General features: G+C 41.3%; 1 protein-coding gene across 4 annotated transcripts in view; it reads right to left on the reverse strand.

Annotated features, from left to right (window-relative positions):
• KYNU (kynureninase) overlaps window positions 1-21,356 on the reverse strand; it is a 58,541-nt gene that overhangs the window by 34,236 nt on the left and 2,949 nt on the right. For all 4 annotated transcript variants that reach the window (XM_038143277.1, XM_038143278.1, XM_038143275.1 and 1 more), the window contains exons 2-5: window positions 18,842-19,031; window positions 13,462-13,582; window positions 6,727-6,809; window positions 1,041-1,102 (exon numbers count right to left, since the gene is read on the reverse strand). In XM_038143277.1, the coding sequence (XP_037999205.1) occupies window positions 1,041-1,102; window positions 6,727-6,809; window positions 13,462-13,582; window positions 18,842-19,031 (456 nt within the window). The remainder of the gene's footprint in view (window positions 1-1,040; window positions 1,103-6,726; window positions 6,810-13,461; window positions 13,583-18,841; window positions 19,032-21,356) is intronic.

Here is a 21,356-nt window from a genome sequence, read left to right on the forward strand (position 1 = left end):
TGCAGCCAGGCAAGCTGGGATTTCACCCAGCTCCATCCAGCAATCAAAAGCAGCAGTGAAAAAAAATTAGCTTTAAATCCTTGCCCTTAAACTGTAGTTATGGAAACATCCCTTACTCCGAAACAAGGCTGACCAAAGGCCTGATCTCAGCACCTAAAGGTGGGTGGTATTTTCTTCTCAGTTCCTGGCAAGCTGAGGTGGCCACCGTGCCAGGAGGACTAGGAAGACTCACAAGCCCTCCTGCTCAGTTTAGCTTGGGTTACACAACCCTCTGCACGGTCTGTGTACTCCAGAAATTCACACCTAATTCAGGGCAGAGTAGCCACCTGACCTGACTGTACTGAGCCCCACCCTGCTCCATGTTCATCAATTTTAAAAGGTCCAGAGGAGCAGATCCAAGTGATAGACCTTGTTGTGAGAACCACACAAAGGGAGGCTTCACTTCTACACTAAGTGGAACCAAATCTTTGGAAATGTTGGAGAATGAGAGACAGGCTCTATGCAGCCATGGGAACACTTGAGCATAAATAAGACACATTTGTGGTCACTACGGCATGCAAGTCAAAAATGCACATTTTAGGCACATATAAAATAGCATAATTCTAAGTGTCATCTCTTGCATGCAGCTGCATCTGAAGCTTGACTGATATTACAGCTTTGTCTTGCTCACTGTTGAGCTCCTGTTCCCTTAACTTTGAGATTTGCCATGGAATTGAAATTTGAGAAGTTACTTGTAAATGTTTCTTGAATAATAAGATTTCCTCTGGCAACTGACATACAACACACATGAGAACAGCTGAAACTTCCCCTACAGAGTCCTTGAAAATATTTCTCTGTCCAGCTTTCCTGCTTAGTATTGAGTCAGGCTGGGTCTTGCACATACATTATTCAAGATACAACTCCCAAGGCTTAAAAACTTCATCTGTCACCCAGTGCTGTCTCTGTGAGGTCCTCAGAAAACACTTTGCTTACACACACACACAAAGAAAAGAGAAAAATACTTGTCAACACAAGATCAAATATTCATCATAGAGACATACCATCAGAAGGTGCAAGTTAACAGTCAGCCCATTCATTAAGGCTATTTCTTGTCTTTTGGCCCCTGAAATAATAAAAAAAGATAAAAAGTTTGAAAAATGGTCGGAGCTTTTCTTTTACATTTCAGAGAAGTAGAACAGAGAGCAGAGAACAGTAGTGAGAAAGCAAAAGCATGAATTCAGTCAATGTCTCTCCAAAGCCTGGAAAGGAGACAAATGTTTGAGGTGTCATCAGAGTGAAATAAAAAGATTTCTTGTCTGACTCTCTATGCTGCACTGGCAGGAAAATATTTATTTTTTCAGGTCAGACACAGAAAACAAAAAAACACAACTAAATCTTTCAATTTCCCAGCAAACCACCAGTGGATTTATTATCTTGAATACCTCAGACAAGTGAGGTCACAAAGACTATATGTAAAGCAAGACGTGAAGACTTATTTTTGTCAGAAGTTCATATGCAACACAAGTGAGAAAACATATTGAGATAATCATCTGTTGTAAGCGGTTACTGTAATGTCAAGATAAATCTCATCCCTAATTAAAAAATGAAATAAGCAAAATTGACCTATTGGATAGAACAGACCATTATTAATGTATGAGCTTCACAAGAAGCCATACCCACATTGCTCCAAGGAGGATAATAACAGATGCCTTTGGACTACAGCTAATCACAGGCAGAGCTAATTAGTAACAACTAATTGTTGTTAGCAAGTATTTAGTAACAAATTCTCCAGCATTTGTCAAGCCCTGGTGAAAGGTTTTAGGTAGGACAGGGAATTGTGTGTTGGGCAGCACCAAGATATGGAGAAAATCAATTCCTGTTTCCTTCTGGTATGCTTGGTGTCTGTTGTTGAAAAAGAGAGATTCATTCTTGAGACAAATCAATATTTTGAGAGTCTTCTTCAGATGGGGGATATGTGCATGCACCTAGTCCTGATTCTCACTCAGCCACAGAATCACCAAACGTGGAGAGAGGTTGTAGAGAGGGAGGGGTGAAGAGAAGTGTAAGCAGGCAGGGAGGGCACCAGCCACTTTTGGAATCAATAAAGAGGAAGGAAAAGATGATTTTGGGATATAAAAGGGTAAGTGGAGCCACAAGAAAAGGAAAGCTGAACCCTGAATTTCTCCTGTCCCTGCCTTACACTGCCACCGTATCCTAAACAGTTTAAATTCACAGAGTGATTGCTTGGTCAGTGTAGGAAAAAAGATTTAACCATGGGTTCAACCCAATGCAGGCAAATATAGCCAAAAACATGGAAATCTAGAATTATAATTAATTCATACATTCCTCCCAAGCAGGCCTCAGCTTCTGCCAGCCCAGGAAAAGCTGAGCACCGTTCTCAATGAGGTGTTCAAGACATTTTCATTTATTGCTGAAATCTCCAGGTTTTGGACGGAAGGATTTGCAAAACAGGTGTCAGTGACTGGGAATGATCAGTCCAGGGGATGAGCCACACAAAAATGAGATGTCATGAATAAGCTCCCTCCTCCTTCAGACACCAGGAACATCATCAAGTTTGTGGAAAGAAAAATATTAAGGACTTTCTTCATAGGGAAAAATAAGCTTTTTTCTTCACTTAAACCCCTCTCCTTTGCTTTGTTTTCTTCCCTCTGATGGCATTGCATCTTAAGGCTCCACGCTCCTGGAAGAGGTCACCTTGGGTTGTTCTACTGCAGATGCAGGAGACAGCTAGAGAGAGTGATTGCAGCTCAAAACAGTATTATTTGCAGTCTTAATATTTCTATGGAACTCTTGAGACTGAAAAAAGTGACAGGATCAAGAAATGGTATTGTTCTTATTTGTCCCTCTGCTCCTTCCGTGAAATCTGTGGCTTTCACAGCAAATTCTGCACGAGCAATCCTCTGCCTGCTGTACTGATTCTGTATAAAACAAATGGTTAATCTGTAGATCACTTTTAGCTGCATGTTAGCGTCCCAAATTAAATATGACACTACATTTGTCATGTAAGTCTTGGTCTTCCATAAATTATATATTTATTAAAAGCCTTGCATTATTGAATTTCATGCCCACAAAACAAACCTCATCCATGTCATTGGAAAACTGTTATCCTTTATAACCTGCACTGCATTTCAGAAAACAACCTTTCCATGATCTAATTAACCTATTACAATATTCAAAGACCCGGCACACGGGAGACAAAATTATGTTTGCCTTCCTTATTTCCTAACTTTATACCATATCTCCAGGACAGGCTAAAACCTGTATGTTCTGCATGATAAATCTCCTCTTTAATAAAAGGAAGCAGCGTTTGCAAAGTACAACTTCAGAGACAATTATGATTGCGTTAGGCAGACACTGCCATCCTTCTCCTCTCTGACTGCCAGGGAAGTCTGATCCTCGCTGGAGTAAGTAAAAAGCATTTCGTAAAATGATTGGGGAAAGGCTAAGAGCCCCAATTTTGAAAACATTTTGGTTATTTCAAATAATCCTTATCACTCAAAGTCACTCCAAATCTGCTCAGCGTTCAGTCTTCCCTGAACAGAGACCTGCCTGAGCCCATCATGGAGCAGCAGCCACACAGTTAATCTTGTTCCATCAGAAGGTGATCCTGCCAAGGTTGTAATGTTTTAATAAAGTCTGGTAGGAGAGGCAGAGATTGCCTTCACTGCCTTCTGCCACTTGGTGTGAGCGCAGGAAAAAAGCTTTGGCCTCCACTGACCTTGACTCCTCATTTCACAATGTATTTACTACTGTAACTTTCATTGAACAAGAAAATGTGACTGCCTTTAATAAGCACGGTGCTCGTGCACTATAAACCATTAGGCAGACAAAGGTGTTTTACAGTCCTTGGTCCATTCCTGAATAAGTTTTAGTTGCTACCACTGCTTAGGGTGAGAAATGACAATTCTTCCTCCTCCTCCTCCTCCTCCTCCAAAGCGTTCAATACTGAATAAAAAACACAGTAAAATTCTGTTATTGTTCTTACATTAAAGTCAATAAGAAAGTAAATTCAGAATTCATTCCGCTATGTACTCGTACATAATCAATACTGTTCTTTGTTGGAAAATGGTACTTAAGCATAAAATGTGAGGGCTGGAACTTTAAGATCCCTTCTAACCTAAATAATTTCATGAGTTTGTGGATGACTACATTGAAAAGAGCATTTTAACATGGCTTTTCCCCCCCTCCATCTATCCTTTAAGCCTCTTCACCATTGCCTACAATTTTAAAAATTGGAATTTACTATGATACATCCATTATTTGAGAAATATTTTCATCTGCATTCTAAGAATCACTCACCTGTGTCCTGAAAAAAAAAGCCATGAGGGTATTTTTTAAACAAAACCCTGCACACAAATTTGAGGGCCAGATGTGAGCCTAGACCACATTTTACAATTTAATCAAACAAAGCCCTAAAAATTCTGGAGAATGGAATCCAAACCATGTTTTTTTTATCTTTGAGAAAAAACAACAGGAAGAACTTCCCAGGAAATAATTTTAAAAACAAAATATTAGGTTAGTGTTAGGGTGACTTCAGTCATAATTTTCAATTGAAAATTTTAGAATATTTGTTTACCATGAAGAAAATGATAATAAATTCATTGTGGCTAAGGCATGGTGATGTAAAAGCACTGGTGTCACATGAAGCTTGGTAAATAAGAGGAAAGTAAGGAGATGGATGAGCAATTAGATGAAATTTAAACAAAGCTCTCATTTCCATCTCCTCACACCTACAGTGCATCTTGTAGTTAAATTAATATTAAAATAGAGACTTAGTTGGCAGCCTCTACAAGACAGATGGTTAAGGGTAAAAGGGTCCCAGCCTTGTTCTCTGCTTTCTGCAGTGACTCTTAACCTACAGCTGAGGCCAGAGGGACCCTGGCAGGGGCAGAGGCAGCAGGTCAGGGCTCAGCCTGCCTCCAGGCTCCACATTCTGCAAACAAAGCAGAGGCAAACAGCCACAGAGGTGATGCAGAGAAAGATGATAACTCAGAAGCTTCCAGCTGTCCTTTGGGGAATCTTGGCTCTTTCTCTCATGGTTATGTGAAGAACGTCAGTGGTCATACCTTGATTACTAATTGGGGTGCCTGGGAGTATGATATAAGAGAAATTCTTGTCTGCCTGCCTAGTTAAATTCAAAGTTTCCAGTTGAAAATTCCAAGGCACCTTTCCACATCTTCACAGTTGTACCCTACCAGAACGAGAATATCCACTGGACCAGAGAGGTGGGTCATACTGGAGAAACCCCTAAATCAGCTGTGTTCAGCATTTCAACACCCTCCACTCCCTTTACATTTCCACATTTTTATGTCCCATGATGCTTAACAGATGAGGATGCTGAGCTTGCCCTTGAATGTAATGAAAGCAAGAGAAGTAACTTCTTAACCTCCTGAGCAGCACCAGGTACAACAATAGCAACTTACATAATAAGAATCTCCAATCTGCATTTTGAGAATTTTATTTCATTCTGCAGATGGGATTTTTCTCCATAGCTCAGTGATGCCCAGTGTAGCCACACTCGTATTTATATTATTTCAGAGTTTACACCATGGATAGACCAACTACAACAATAATTTATTGCATTTGTTCTGCTCCAATAATAACACTCACTATTTTAACTATTTGGAAACTTCATAAAGAATTCAGAGAGGGAAGTTATTTATAAGTTTATAAATAAACTTGTCATGAAACATTCTTTAATGTCTCTGTTCCCAATTGTTCCAATCCTATTTGCTTTTCTTGAAGGAGAAAAACCATAATTTTCTCATTGAACACTTGTCTGCAGTTGGAGGAGGAATTACGATACAATATCTAGAATACAGAAGGTCAACATAAAAGTAATATTTTTCCTTAGTGATGGCACAAATGAATGCCTGATAATTCAGTTCTGATAGTCACTATTGAGAGCTGCCTTCAACACCTACACTGAAATATTGGCCAGATCTCCCCCAAAATCTAGTAACCTGGCCTTGACAACAGCTGGGAGGGTTGGGGAGAAAAAGACCTTGCCAAGATAATTTATCTTCCCCCTTCAGAGACAACTCTGAAGGAAATCCCAGTGAAAGATTATTTCAGCAACTACACGGAGTAAGAAGTGGTAGAGGAGATATGCATTCCCACTCAGCTGACTGCTTTCATGGCAAACTCACCAGGAGGATTCTCCAGGGCTCCTCAATCTCTGGAACAACCAGAAGCACTTCCTGCCAAAGTCCTGCAGCACTTCAGGCTCCTCAAGGGGGACAGCAGGGTCATGGGAACTCATCAACAGCAGGTCCTGCACCAATTATCTGCTTCATTGCCATAAGCAGCTCTCAAATATGAGTCTGGATTTAGTGGCAGGGAAAAGAGGAAAACTAGAAAATGTCTAGATAGAAATAATTTATCAAAGGGGAAAGTTCATAATTTTGCTTCTGGAAGAGTGACTGAGACTCTGCAATACCAAGTGCCCTTTAAAAGGGTTTCATGTGTTAGTCCAAGTGGTTTATGATGCTCCAAAAAGCCCTCTGCTGCAATTAGTTTCATGATATGCACATCACACACATTCATCCCCTAAAACACTTGCAGCCTTAAAATAAAATGTTAGTTTATGCACAAGAAAACCTGCTTTCAGACATAAGAATAAAAGGAACTAAATTCTGCCTACAAAGTTTCAGAGGTTTGAGTCTTAAAGCAACTAAATTTGTTTTTATTTCTGGAAAAAGGTCTTCCCCTGCACGTCACACCTACCAACCAGCTCTGCCATCGGGTCCAGGATGCACTCGTCTGCCAAAGCCCACGGGCGCTGGCCATTGAAATGGCCATGGACACCTCTGAAAAGGAATGGAAAAATGATGAAAATGTGTGGTATTCTATTTGGATCACTCCTAAGAATCATATCTAATTTGGACACTCCACATTTGGAGGATGAGACTTGCGTAAGCTGAGCACAACTCTTTTCTCCTACCATTAATCCTCAGAGCAAAGGCAATTTATTGGTTCATGACAGGATTTCAGTTGCTTGAAAAAAAATATTTATTTTGGCCCATAAAATTCATCTAGAAGTTCCTCAGAATTAAAGATTATAGCTTTTTCACAACCCCCCTGGACGTGGCTGCATGGGCTCTGGAAGACTCTGGGGACAGGAAAGCTGGGACAGGGCATCCCAGCATGGGATGGCACCCGCTAAGCCAGGCTGACAGCACTGAACAGACAGCAGAGATCACCCCACAGACTTCCCCAGCCTGCATTTCTGGCTGGGCATTAGATGGTGCAGAGGATGATAGACTTAAATACTGCCTTGCTCCCAGACAGGAATCTTTCTTGTCAGAAACAATTTCCATCCTCCTGCATCTCCTGTCTGAGCTCACTCTTCCACATAAACCAGAGGGTACTTCATGCAGGGGCAGGTGCTTCCCTGCATCCACAGAGCTGCTTGCTAATTTTTATTGCTTCTCTTCTCCCTGAAAAAATGTTCTAGATCTCAGCGTGCATAAAGCTTTTTGGGTTGACAAAGGCTATTTTAAAACTTTGTATTTCAAACTGCTCCTGTCTGCAGGGGATCATATGGTCACCTTAAGCTCAAGTGTGCTGCTACTCTGAAGTGACAGATGTATAAATTCAGTTCTGGATTAAGTGCTCTGAACTAATTTTTCCTTCAATTATGACAGAGAAGAAAACTTCTAAGTTTTCTTATATATCTGCCATGCATATATAAATAAAAAGTTGCCTATTTTCTTAAACATGCAGGGTGTAGAGTACAGATTTAAATGCAAATGGAGGCAGATTGAGAAAAGTAATAATGGTGCTAATCCAGGGAAACATTGCTCTGGGCTCCCATCTCACACTGGATGATTTTCATATTTGCTGAGCACCATGGGGTACTTGTGGAGTTGGAAACACCAGGCTGCATGAGGTTGAGTATAAAACTGTTTCAAAATAAGGACAGAGCCAGTAGGAAGCCAGGTAGAGAGCAGAAGAAGCCCTAAAAACTTTGATGTGAGAAAAAAGAAAAGAAAAAGTAGTAAACCTTTTAAAGAAGGACTGTCCCACAATGTTCACTCAAAATCACAGGAGGACAGCTGGCAGATTAAGACATGAGAAAGGAGGATGCATGAGACACTACCCCATCCTCAAGGCTGTTTAAAGGATTGGTTTTCCCCATCCACCTCATACTTTTCCCTCTCAGGTAGAGTTTCATTCTGTCTCTTGCAAAAATTACCTGGGCATTTTACAGTCAGACCCTTTTTGATTTACTTGGGTCTAATTCACACCTCATGGGGATACTTCCAAAAAAGAACTACAATCCTAAAAAATAGGGGAGCTGATGCTTTTAAAAAGCACAGTTGTATTAACCATTTCAAGCCTCTTATCCTTACAAAAACACCATTTAATTTCAGGCTAGAATAGGTCAACAGCTGAAGGAGTGAATATCTCTTACAGATAAAATAGCATCCCCATGCTCAACAAGTCCAGTCCCACACAGACAAGGAGGATCCTGCTCCTCAGTTTGGATGAGGTCCTGGTACAGCAGCTGACTGCTTTCCTCCATTTTACAATTGCTCTCTGATGAGTCCTCGACAGCAGAGAGCAGGCAGTGTGAAATAACCCTCATTTACAAGAGCGTTTCATAGATGAGGAATAAAGGCAGTGGGTGGGGAGGGGAGAAAATGCTGTGAGGGGCAGGAGTAGTGCTAAAATTTCCTCCCTTCTATGAGCCCACAATGCAGCTGCATTCCCTGAAGACAGGGGTATATGTTTCACAAACAGCAAGACATTTATTGGTAATTTCCTGTCTTATTCTTAACTGTAATACAGTGATCAAGGGACTTTAGGATAATGCAGACTGTTAACATAAAACCCCCAAAGATTTTTCAGTGGCTCCCAGCCTGAGGGAATCTGTATTGCTGAAAGAGGATAGCAAATATAATAAGATGGGAAAAATAAGTCCTAACTACCTATGGGATTCTCTTTCATTAGCTTTCCCTGATTTTATAGCCATTAGTGTCATCCTAATGGGAATTTACTAATGAAGGTTCTCTCTGTCAGCACACAGGACTATCAAAATTTCAGAATAAATTTCCAAGTTATCATGAAAACAGTTGTGAGATTTTGGTCATGAGAATGTTTTATTTTGAGAGGAAAACATGGACATTTAACCACATTGAAAGAAGGGAGAGGCAGCATTTATTATTATTCTTATTATTATTATTATGGCACAGCTTACAGCTTGCCTCCCTCTTGATGGCCAATATAAATGCCAAGAGACAAAAATTATTGCCTCTAAAATGGTAGTTAAAAGCATATTCTTGGATCCTTTTTTTTTTTTATTTTAATCACATGAAACTCTGTAGACTTTGCTGATGGCACAATACATCCTATTACACTTAGGTTGTAAAATTCTATGCTCTGCCTCAGAGAATTTATATCTCTGTATATTATGCCACCCCTCTCTCAGCTCTGGTAGGCACTGGGGGTAATAATCTTTAAGGACACAAGTGCAGTGCTCTTGGCATTCCCCTCATACATGGAGAGCCTTTTCTCCCCCATCCCTGCACCCTAGGTAGCAAAAGAGATTTAAATTGAGGTCTCCAAATTAATGAATACAAAACTTCACCCATCAAATCACAGAGCATCAGACAAACAGATATTTCTTCAACTTCTATGAGAGTTTCTCATTGTGCAAATTAATTTTTAGTCAGTTACCATTTTATTTTCAGTTTGGCAGGAAATCACAATTCCACGTTTTATTCACTGAGGTCTGATTTAAAGCTTGCTAGGGGAGCTAGAAACACATTTTCTGAGATGATCCCAGGGTTTCAAAGGCGGTGAGAAAAGGAATTTAAATTAATTGCCATCTTCAGGAAACTTCTGCGCTCATCCAAATCTTGTTCAAGTGCAAATTTCCTTCTTGCTCCTTTGCCAAAAATGATGCAAGGTATTTAATGAGCCAGTACAGACTCTTAAGTTGGACCAAGGTTTCAAGCAAAGAAACAGCCAAAAAAAGGGAAGGTGCGTCAAAAGAAAAAGAACTGTATGGACCAGCAGATTAAAGACAAAACTCACAATCCCAGGGCATTAAAACAGAAATTTGCAGCTCTACCAAAGCACCTGCTGAAAGGCAGAGTCCTGAGAATGGCAGGAGAGGTGGGGATGTCCAACAGGGCCTGGCCAAGCTGCCTGTTTGCAGGCCAAACTCCTGTTTGCAGCCTTCTCATATCTTGCAGGATTGGTTCAGCACACAGACCCAAAGGCACCTTCTGACTTGCTGAAAACAGTCTTTGCTACTGCAAGTGTTATATTCCAAAGCCTTTCCAAACTGGGAGGTTGTTAATATCCTATGTCCATGTCAGCCTCTTGCCACACCACTTCAATAGTTAGAAGTATATATATGTTTTATTTCTAGCCTCAATTTATTAATTCCTTGTTTATATTTACTATGCCAACATGCTTTTCATATAAGTGGTTCCTTTCCTCCCCTACATTGACACATCCACAGAGAACAATCATTTTCCCTTTCAGTCTTAATTTTGCTCAACAGCTCCAGTCCTCAAGACTTGCGTGCAGCAGGTTCCCCACTCCCCAGTCACCCTGCCAGCCCTTCACAGGAGCACAACTGGCTACAGCAGGCTCCCTTCTGGTTTAATTGTTCCACTTTAATGAGTTATTCAGAGGAGAGACATTGCCTGCTGCAGTGAGTATGCTCACACACTGTAATGATTCTATAAAATATTTTAATTACCTAACCAGTTCTGGCAGAGCAGAGGGGAAAACAGGGCACTGCAAAGCATTTATTGGCCTTCCTCCAACCAAAAAAGTCCCTTGAAGTTTGGACTTCTAAAACATTGGGTTATTGGCTATTCTAGGCTAAACATGAGGGAACAGCTCTTCATCCCTTTTCACCCCTTATTCAGTAAATCTTGGATTTAGCTGAAATCATAACTGAAAGATGAAGCCTCAGAGGCTGCTTTTAAATCCATACTAAGAATGCCAGTGGCTTGGATTTGTAATCTTGCTACATTAGCATAAGGAACAGTGGAAAGGGATATGGAGAGGAAGAATACAAATCCAGAGAAGGTATGTGGGAGGCAGATGTAGGATGAGAGCTGGAACCCACCAGTTAAAGTGGAGGTGAGGGAAAGGAACTGAGCACGGAGAGGAAACACAACAAGAGAGAGGCTTTTCCATGCTTTTCTCTTCCAGCTGTTTGCCTGGTGAGTTGCCCTCACTACTTGGAGATAAAGCTACAGCTCCCCTGCCCTTGACCAGCAGTGGGTAATCTTCCTTTTCACTCTTGCCCTTAACTATGAGCAGTGAAAGCCATTTAAATAGACTCACAGCTCTTTGAGAGGGATCCCAAGACACAACAAACAGAAAATGCAATAAACCAATTTATAAGAAAGCCAGAATCTATACCACGGCTGACTTGATGGATGTTCCTAATTTACATGCCATTTCCTAGATTCTTGCTACTTATTTATCTAAGCCAGAGCCACTACAACCCACACTGCTGACACAACAGCCATTGAACAGCCTTCAGCTGGGAACAGCTACCACCTCAGACTGGGTTTTGCTAAGCTGTCCTTGGTGACTGGAATAAAAGTACTCATTTCTGTACCTTCAGCCACCTATTCCTTTGCATTCCATTCACCACCTTCTCTAAGCATACACTGTTCCCCTCAAAATTAGCTTGATCCTACCCTGGCTGTCAGTTGCTTTAGGTTCAGGATTTTATTCTGTTTCTTTGTTGATCATAATCTGAGGGGGTTTTCTTATTTGGTACTTTGGTTTTGTTTTGGTTTTATTTTTTTTTTAAACTTTCTAATTTATTCTGGGTGAGGCTTTTTAGGCCAAGCCGTGTTTTTGGCAAGCAACCTTTCTGGTTGTGCTCCCTCTCTTGCAGTCACTTGAAATCAATGTTCAGCCATATTTTCCCCCATGACACAGATCCTGAAGGCACTTATGATCTGAAGGAACACACTGCCTACCTTTTTTCTTCCAGGTTTTTACAGTCACTGAGGAAAAACTCATCTTTCACTGCAGCAAAGACAAACACAAGAATAGAAGTGAGGCAGTGAAAAGATACAGCGGAGGAGATGAAATACTTTTGCAGTCCCAGTGCATCACTCTAAGAATGTTATCTGACTTCTGCCTTTTGAAGGAGCTCAGCTGTTTCCCTGACAGAGTGGGATAACAGCACAGAAATGGACAGGGTTGCAATCTTTTCAAACGAGTGGAGAAACTGCATTGCTGTGCTGCCTGAATAACCAGAAGGAACCAGCTCTTCCCAAAGTTCCACTCATTCCCACTCATTCTCAGCCTTCTCACCTACAAGAATACAGGTGAAAAATAGGAATCAATAAACCATATTGATGAGCTCTCAGCATTCATACATTTACAAGTGGAAGAGCAGCTACAGATTTCTCACATTTGCATTGAGAAGCCTCCATCTCGACCGTTCCTGCTGAAACAAGGCTGCCCACTTAGCAGAATTCATTTTCCCTCTTCTGCCTCTCCATATTTCCTCTGCTCTCTCACCATGAAATCACATCTGTTCCACTCATATCCCGCACCCTATAAAAGAGTTCATCTCTCACCCAGCTCACTCACTCATCTGGATGTTATTTTCCTTTCCCACCTTCAGTTCCCTGTTTTTTACTCATCATTTTCCTTACTCATCCCTGCTCCAGCTGCTCAGGCAGGTGCAGGAGATCTCAAAGCACAGACTCTTTATGGAACAGAACATAATATTAGAAAAACCTAAATAAAGAGCAAAAAAAGCTTTTTCTTTCCCCCGTGTATATTAAAAAGTTCCCCATTTGTTACAATGACAGTGTCCCTGCAATGTGTCCTTCTTTTACCCTGTCTCTTTTACATCAGGTTGATTTAGCAAAGCTTGTTGTAATTCACACTCAGCTCCTTACTGAGAAGACAGGAATGTTTCTTTCTAAATAAAATGAACTTGTCAGGCAGAGACATGGTTTAAGAGGAGCCAAAAACCTGCCAACATGGCAGCAGCATCACCTGCACTGTGTGCTGTTTCAAGGGGCTCTGCTCATTGCAAAGCCTGCAGGGTGAATCACGCAGTTAAAAACATTAATTAGAAAATCACAGGGCCTGGAACCCCGCCACATTCACCAGCAAGCAGCAGCAACCAAATAGGTTTGTGTGCTTTGTGGGGACACTTTTTATAAACACTGCAGGGTGGGGAGGGTTAAACTGCAAAGGTCCTCCAGGTGAGCTGAGTAGAGCCACCATACACAGCACAGGCTATCACAGCTGAAAGGGTCTATTTGCCTGTTTTACTGCTCCTGCCTTTAAAAGAGATATAAAGAGCACTAGGGAAACACTGAACGTGTTTTACTCCTGGGCTGCAGCACTTTTAATGCACTCTTCTGCTGCTCAAGCAGTTCCAAGGAAGACCCCAAAATAAAGAGCTCCTCTGAAGCACAGGTCAGCATCTGGCACACCCTGCAGGGTACTTACGTCCGAGCCCACTTGTCCAGTTCTTCATCCAAGTAAGTTTTAACTTTTTTTGGCTGGAGCCCAAGAGAATTTCCAACAAAGTACACACAGCTCTCCTCTCCATTCACCAGGGTCAGGTCAGCTGTGGAGGGAAACCAGAGAAACAAAATGCACATGGGACTGAGCACAGCAGGGTCAGCACAACACGTGGGACTGAGCACAGCAGGGTCAGCACGTGTGGGACACAGCACAGGAGGGCCAGCAGGTGTGCACACCCCCAAACACACGTGCCACCCCCCAGAGCTCTGTCCATCCCCCATCCCCTGGGACATCACGGTCCCCACATGCAAACAGAGGTGTCACATCCTGACCTCTCTCCCAGAACATCACTCAGGTAACCCTGAAGAGCATCTAAGGAGACAATTTGCAAGCAACTATTCACCTTTTCCTCCTGCAATTTTTGGAGCTGATGAGAGTTCAGGCACCACTACATCCCCAGCTCTCAGAGGCTGTGTGAGAAGCAGACACTGGCACCAATTTTATCAGGTCTGTAACCAACAGTGAGTAAATAGGGAGTATTTTCCTCAGGCTATGCGCTTTTCTTCCACCACCAATATATGCCTACTCTGAGTGATGAAGCTACTGGAGTTATGCATTTAATAAAAGTTAGGACTAGGTAAATCTCTGTCTTTCATGTAAGTTGTCCCTGCACGATTAAATCTCTATTTAGAAAAAAATGTAATCGTTGAGGAGAATATTTTCAGGCAGTGTTAAAAGTTCTTGTCTTGTCAGCAAATACTGTGAGTTGCACTTCATGTCATCATCATCATCTGAGGAGGAAATCTATGTTGACAAATCCTTTCAATGATTAGGAGAAAAGCAAGGCAGTAGAAATTTATAAATAATAGCTCTAGTGAGGTTCTGAACAATCTAATTACCCTGTGTCATCATCTATCAATCCAAACACAGCCTTCTTCTGTTATTTCTCATGTTAGAGATTCTTGGAGGGACAAGTGATGGTGACCTTCTAGAAGTGGTAATTTGCATTTGTTTATACCTATACTTACAATATCCCTGAAAGCTAATATCACATATAATTTTGATAAATATAATTGATATCCCTCAGAACAAGGATCAAATGAATGAGCATGTTATGATACATGCTGAAAATGAACCATAAGATTGCAATGCAGTCTCTGAAAATGTTGTAAGGCCGGTAGGAAAACAGCCTGGAAAAGGTTTCTTACTACCTTCTCCACTAACAATTACCAATTTCATTGAACTTCCCCAGAAACACATTTTTCAGGACTATAGACAACTTGGGTAATTTCTTAATTAAAGTTTTAGAGGCTTTTAAAAAGCATAAGTCAGAGAGCAATCTCAGCCTAATCTGTTTTGCAGATGCTCTGTCTGTTTCTCATCTCCATTGTAATGTGAATGAAAACAGAGAGGCATAAATATCATCCATGCCCCCAAATTGATTCTATTAAAAGTTCTTTTCCTACCAAGAAACACAATAACACTGTCCCACTGGGGATAGAGAGAAGGATCCTTGCTCAAGAACCTGGAGCTCGATCTCCCCAGTGCTCACCAAGCAGTAAAACAGGTGCAGAATTATCAGCAAGGCAGCTTTTCTTACACACAGTCCTTTCTAAATAAAAACAGCCCTGTTCACCATTGGAGAGACAGGGCATTGCCTTTTTGATAAAGTTATTTTAACACCTTTATACCTGTTCATTCAGATATTCTTTTCTTGTTGTGTCATCAGTTCTAAATCGGGATTAACTTTTTTTTTCCTTTTGACAAAAACCTCTTTACTTCTCCCTCTCTGACATCACTAAAAGATTCATTTTGGACCATTGCTGCTTGTTTTTTTCACCATCTTTGTAATTTCTCCTGATCAGCACCTCCTTGTGCTCCAACAACTCTTCATTCACTGGGATATTCTTTTTTCCTAGCACTTGTCTTTCCCCAAATTACATTTATGTCTCACAGTATTGGACCTTTTAATTTCTGGAGGTGCTGTGGTTGATTTGAAACACATATTGAAATAGTCTAACAGGAAATATACACAACTGAGGAAATAAAGGCAAAGAAAAAAAAAAGAAATAATTATTGAAATGTGTTCTTAGAGTAGTCTGGATCAAAAAATACATTTGCATTAAGATTAATTAAATATATTATATATTCACACACCTACTCAGATTCCTGCAAACTGGTCAAATCTAATCACATACATATTTTGCATGCTAATTATACCCATTCATCTACATTAAAGATGCACTTCTATACCTTTTAAACCTAAAAGGAAAAGCAAGTTTATTGTCAGAAATATTCAGTCCAAACAAAAGGGGAAAATGTAATGGGTTAATAAACCAGAAAGGAAGGACCAAATCTCCTTTTATATGTCTGAGCTCTGTCCTTAGCAGAAGGATAAAAGATCTCTTCTTTCACACCTGCCTGTACCCCCCTCACCAGCCCTCCAAAAAGTCAGGTTTTTATGGTCAAGCACTACTTTTAACCATTTCTTCTGGAAATACAGCTCAGAGCTTTCACTCCAGGGCATCTTTTTATTCCCAAAAAACCCAAGTGACGCCCTACTCCTTTAGCAGGTGACAAAGCACGAGCCACAGCCTCTATCAGATGGGTGATTTGGTGCCCAGCTGCAGTCCAGGCATCCCTGCCTCCTCCATGTGGTACACGAAGAGAGGTTAAAGAGACTTTGTTGTCAGCTCTGAGAAGAGCAACAAGATCCAAACATTTCCCTAAATATTCTGCTGTCATCTTTTCCTCATTTGCTCACCTGAGCCTCGTCTCTCATGCTTGCACATAAAACCTCCCAGATTTGCAGAGAGTTAGGCTGCTACCGGTTTCCTCTTGATGGATACAGCAAATAAACAGCCCTGACAGTTTATAACTTGATAACTAAATTAAACTATTCTAACGACTTCCTAAATATTTTCCTGTACGTCATCTTACTGTTGTCTCCTATGGATGTTCTCATCTGCTTCTTGTACGGTTTCATTTTAAAGCCTCATTGTAATGTTTTATGTAAATATATAAAGAATATTTGATGGCTAATATCTGGAATGACATTTATCTTCAGGAACGTCTTATCTGGCATCCGCTCCTGGGCGCAGATAAATGTCATGGCAGATCTGTCTCTATGGTATAGTCACACAATGTAAATATATATATATTTACACCCCTGCTGCTCTTCAGCAGGGAAGCTGTTCATGATGACAGCTGAAGCACAGAAAAGAAGGACAGGAAAAAAAGGGGAGGGGAAAACCTCTCGATTTATGTACACCAAAATGATGGGTTCTCTGTGCTTTTTAACTGGTACTACTTTGTACATTGTTTATCTTCACTAAAATATATCTATTCCCAGTCTGGGGACTAAATATTATTGCAACTGCAGAGGGGAAAACCCCACAGCAGCAATCTTTGGGTTTAAATATTGTAGTAGTTGAGAACCAAATAATAATGGACGTTGAAAGGGAAGAAACCAAAACTGTCACATGGGTATCAAAACCTCTACCTACTTCTCAGAAGATTCTTTAACCTAAAGCTGCTAGAACGCTACACTGAAAAGTGACCTTTGATGTCCTGGAGAGACATTTTACATTCAGCAGTCAAAGATCCAGCTGCTCCTTCTTGGGCTGGATTCCAGCAGCACCACTGCCATGGGAACTGTGTTCCAGCATCTTTCCAGCTTTAGTGGCACATCTTGCAGCACTATGGTGGCAGCTGAAGGAGCTTTGGGTACAGAATAGTCAAATATCCAAACAGAGGAGGTTTAGGAAACTCTCTTAAGCAACCCGGGTAAAAAAAATGAAAAAGAAAAATTACAGGGGCATGGAGGAAGCACATAGTCTAAATATGTGCAAAGTGTCCAGTCCTGCTCTGAATAATAGAAACAGCACAACTCAAGGATTTCAATGTGGGGAAAGATAAGCCAATGCCACCAGAACACAGAAAACTGAGATTTATCATCCCTGTGTCCCAAGGGCAGGCAGACTGCATTCCCAACACTCAGCAGGAAGGTACTGAAGACAGACTGTATCGAAAGATGGCCAGGAATTCAGACTATTGATATCATTTTCTATCATAGTCCCTTACTGGACACACTTTGGTGAATGCACCTGTGATTTCTCATTTACCATCAGTAATGTCCTCTCAGAAAAAGGAAATCTGCAGAAAATTCTGTCTGCATTCATTGAAAAATGAAAAAAAAATAAATTCCCCAAAACTGCAAGGAAGTTCTATTATTTTTTTCTTTCATTTTCAATAGGTACATTTAGTCAAGGCAGGAAAGAAGGAGAGTGACTGTGCCTGTGTGCGTTCACCATCTAAGGAAATAATCTGCCATTTCTCCAGTGTGCAGCAACCAGAGCCTGCAGAGCCAGCACAGCTTTTGCTCTCCAGGTAACTGAGACAAAAATAAACCCAGACAGGACTTGGGAAGCAGGAGAAGAGACCAGAACTTTGCTGCCTCCATAGGTGGCTGCTCCCACTCTTGGTGGTTTCCCTGCATGAATTTGGCTAAACATGGTGCTATTGCAGGTACCAAAAAAAAGCTGGATTATAGTTTTGACAGTCTGGGAGTACTGACCCTGAGCAAATGCTTCCCTCTCAGCCTGCCACCCCCCTTTCCACCCCCCCTGCCTCCACACCAAGCCCTCCCCATGCCCAGACATGCCACAGGCTCCTCAAAGCCACCTGTGGAACAGAAAAGGAGAAAAATGTCCAGAACATTTTCACATAGCTTCACTGAAGTCAGGTGCTGTCTATTTTTAGGCAATTCATGAGGAAAGTGGAAAATATCTTCAAATAAAAGGCTTCATTATGAATTATTTGCTCAGATCAATTATTTGTTCTCAGGCACAATCTTCCATTTGGCCTCAGTGAGAAAATAGCTCCACCACCAGCAATAAGACATAAATGTTCACATAATATATATACTGCCTCTTTCATTAACTAAAATAATTGTAACCAGACAGATAATTCCAAGCTGAATCACACCAAGGAAGCAACTGCTCTGAACTACCCAAGCGAGGCTGCTGTTTCGAGCCATTAGACAGAAAAGCTCCTGCCTATAATTTTCAATCAGTCACTACATTGTTCAAAGCTGCTGACTGACAGCATAAGCACCACATAAGTACTGTATCCTCACATTTGATTCAGGATGGCAACGAGAACATAGAGCTTTTGGTGCTAGAATAAGCTGATGGATTGATTTAGCAACAGCGGGGACATTCTGTGCTCAGATATGACTACAATTGCTCAATTATCTCATAAGTGACGATGATTTCCAAAGACTTGTGATAAACACATGCAGAAGATGTGAAGCCCAGCCCTTTCCCCCTCCCTCTCCCTCAACAGCAATTATAACTCTCACTTGGAGGCAGATCCTTGACTTTGGGGACACAGAAACATTCCCGAAGATGCTTTAACTCATCTTTTTCATCTAAGTGGAAAGCAAGTTTTTTGTCCGTGGGACTGCATCCGAGCTGCAAGGCAGTTTGTTCCAAAACGCTTGCTGGGAGCACAGGAGAGGATGGATCCATTTTCAGGTCATTCAATTTCACCTGAAAATCAGAAATGGCAGTTTAGCTTCTGCAGTTTGCATAGCCACGAGTGGCTGATAAGCAGCCACTAAAGCTGCACCATTCAAGACCCAAACTTACTTGATTTAAAGCTTTTACAAAGTGAAGTGTCTGAATAGAATGGTAAACCTGATCAAATATTTCCAAGGCAACATATTGCTGTAACCCCCAAAGGGTTTTTTTCTTTCCCTACGATAGATACAAAGCTCTTCCCTTTTTAAACTTTATCAGCCTCTTCTAAGTTCTCCCACCAGACTGACAGCAGCTCCAAATGCTGGAGTGTCACTCACAGTCTGGAGACGTCAAAGCCAGAGGCTGCATTATTGTTTCTGCAGTCTGAGCTCCTAAGAATAGCAGGTGCACAGATACACTGAAGTTGTTTCCACATTTTTCAATATTCAGCCCCTTTCAGCATTTTTTGCCTCAAAAACTGGAGGGGGTGTTTGTATATAGTCGTGCTCATGTGCAAGGGCAGAGCAGGCAGGATGCAGGTGTCAGGCAAGCACAGCTTTCAAAATCAGGGCCTTGAATTAATATTTCCTTTCAGCTACACCAAATATCCTGCTGGTTTAGATCTGTTTCTCCTGGGAAAGGAGAGAAGCCCAAGTGAAATCAGAAATATGACAGACCATGAATTCTAAGAGATCGCCCAAAACTAACTGCAAAATTTAGAAGCTCGTTGATCTTGATATGAAAACAGTCCTGTGACTGTAATGCTCAGAGACACCACTGTGCTCCAGACAGCACTTGGGCGCTTGGCTTTACAATTGGCAGAGAAGGTTTGCAGCACATACTCTGCACTTTAGGGCAAGACTTCCCTGCTGTGTTTTGTGGCAGCAGGCAGCCAAGAGGCTCAGTGAGGTGCTTGGTGCCTGCCCCAGTTTAGGGAAATGTGTAGTTACACCACACAACATTCTCTGCCTTTTTATCATCCCCAGGAGTGTTGGTGCAAAGGAACCCCCGAGGGGATGGGCTGAAATAGGATAGATTAGCACATAACAAGGAAGACAGGCCCACTGGAGAATATCACTTTTTCTCTCTGTTTGAGAAAGAAAACTCTTTAAGCATGTATCTTCCATAAGCTCTCATTTCTCAAAGCCAAAATATCCTACATATAGCTATCAGAAACAAGCTGTGGATAGAACAACAGATGACTATTGAGAAGAGCTTTGTCAACACATATGGGAAGGACAACGGTTTGGTATTTAAATATAAACTCCCCAAACAGCACAGCCTCCTTAGTGCTAATTAACCCAAACCTGTTTATACTTTGGCCAAATGGCCAGCATGATGCTACTTACCTGCTTTAATCTGCTATCATTTGGTTTTATGATGAGAACATAATCTTTTACCCCTCCAGACCTAATATTTGACACGGTAACAATTTTTCTCCTCCCACCAGCATACAGAGTTAAAATAAAAATAAAAAAAAAAATAGCAGCAGAGTTCTTTAAAACAACAGTTTTCATTTAGCTAATGTTCACCTTCCCCTGGGATTTATTGGAGACATCCTATTTTTATGCTCTCTCTACACAGGTTGTTCCCACCTCCTCATTGTCTCCAAATTTATCATTCCCACTCATTCACCCTAATCATCATTTAGCTGGGGAAAAGGAAAATAAAATGTCAAAAATGTTTTGGGGAAAAAAAAAAAAGGTATTTCAGCATCTTTGTTTTCAGAGTGCTTTTCCAGGTTGCTAGGAGGCACAGGGCTACACCCAGACTGGGCAGCTCAAGTGGCCCCAACTCTCCAAGAGCTGCCACCCCACTGAAAGCCCTGAGGAAGGTGTGACCAGGCTCCCTGTGCCCCAGGGAACTGCTCCTCTGTTCCTCCACAGCTGAGCAGCTGGTCCAAGACCTCTGCTCCTTGCTGGGATGCAAGTCACAGATGTGCTTTTCTGCAGGTCAGGACCTTCTGCACCTGATTTGGCAGACACCAGGGAGGATGGCTTAGGGAGCTTTATTTCCTCCAGATGTGAACCAACAAGAAAAGCAAGTTATTGTCACAGACACCATGGCTATCACTAATACAGTCACCTCATTATACACATAGAGTAGCTTAAGTTTCACTTCCCCAAATTACAGGATTAATGAGAGCTTATTTCCAAGCAGTACTTGGATCAGCACTTGGAAAGCAGAGCTAGGTTTTGTTTCCAAGGCTTGTTTATTTGATTTACAACCCCAGCATGGATGTTCTGATCCCATTATCAAAGCATGTCCAGCACATACATAATAAAGATAGAGCCCTCTGTTTTTAATAATGAGCACTTAATGCAAATTATGAAATTATGTAAAAAAATCCTTAGA

Source organism: Motacilla alba, chromosome 7 (assembly GCF_015832195.1).
Source record: "Motacilla alba alba isolate MOTALB_02 chromosome 7, Motacilla_alba_V1.0_pri, whole genome shotgun sequence".
In the NCBI taxonomy this organism is placed as follows: Eukaryota; Metazoa; Chordata; class Aves; order Passeriformes; family Motacillidae; genus Motacilla; species Motacilla alba.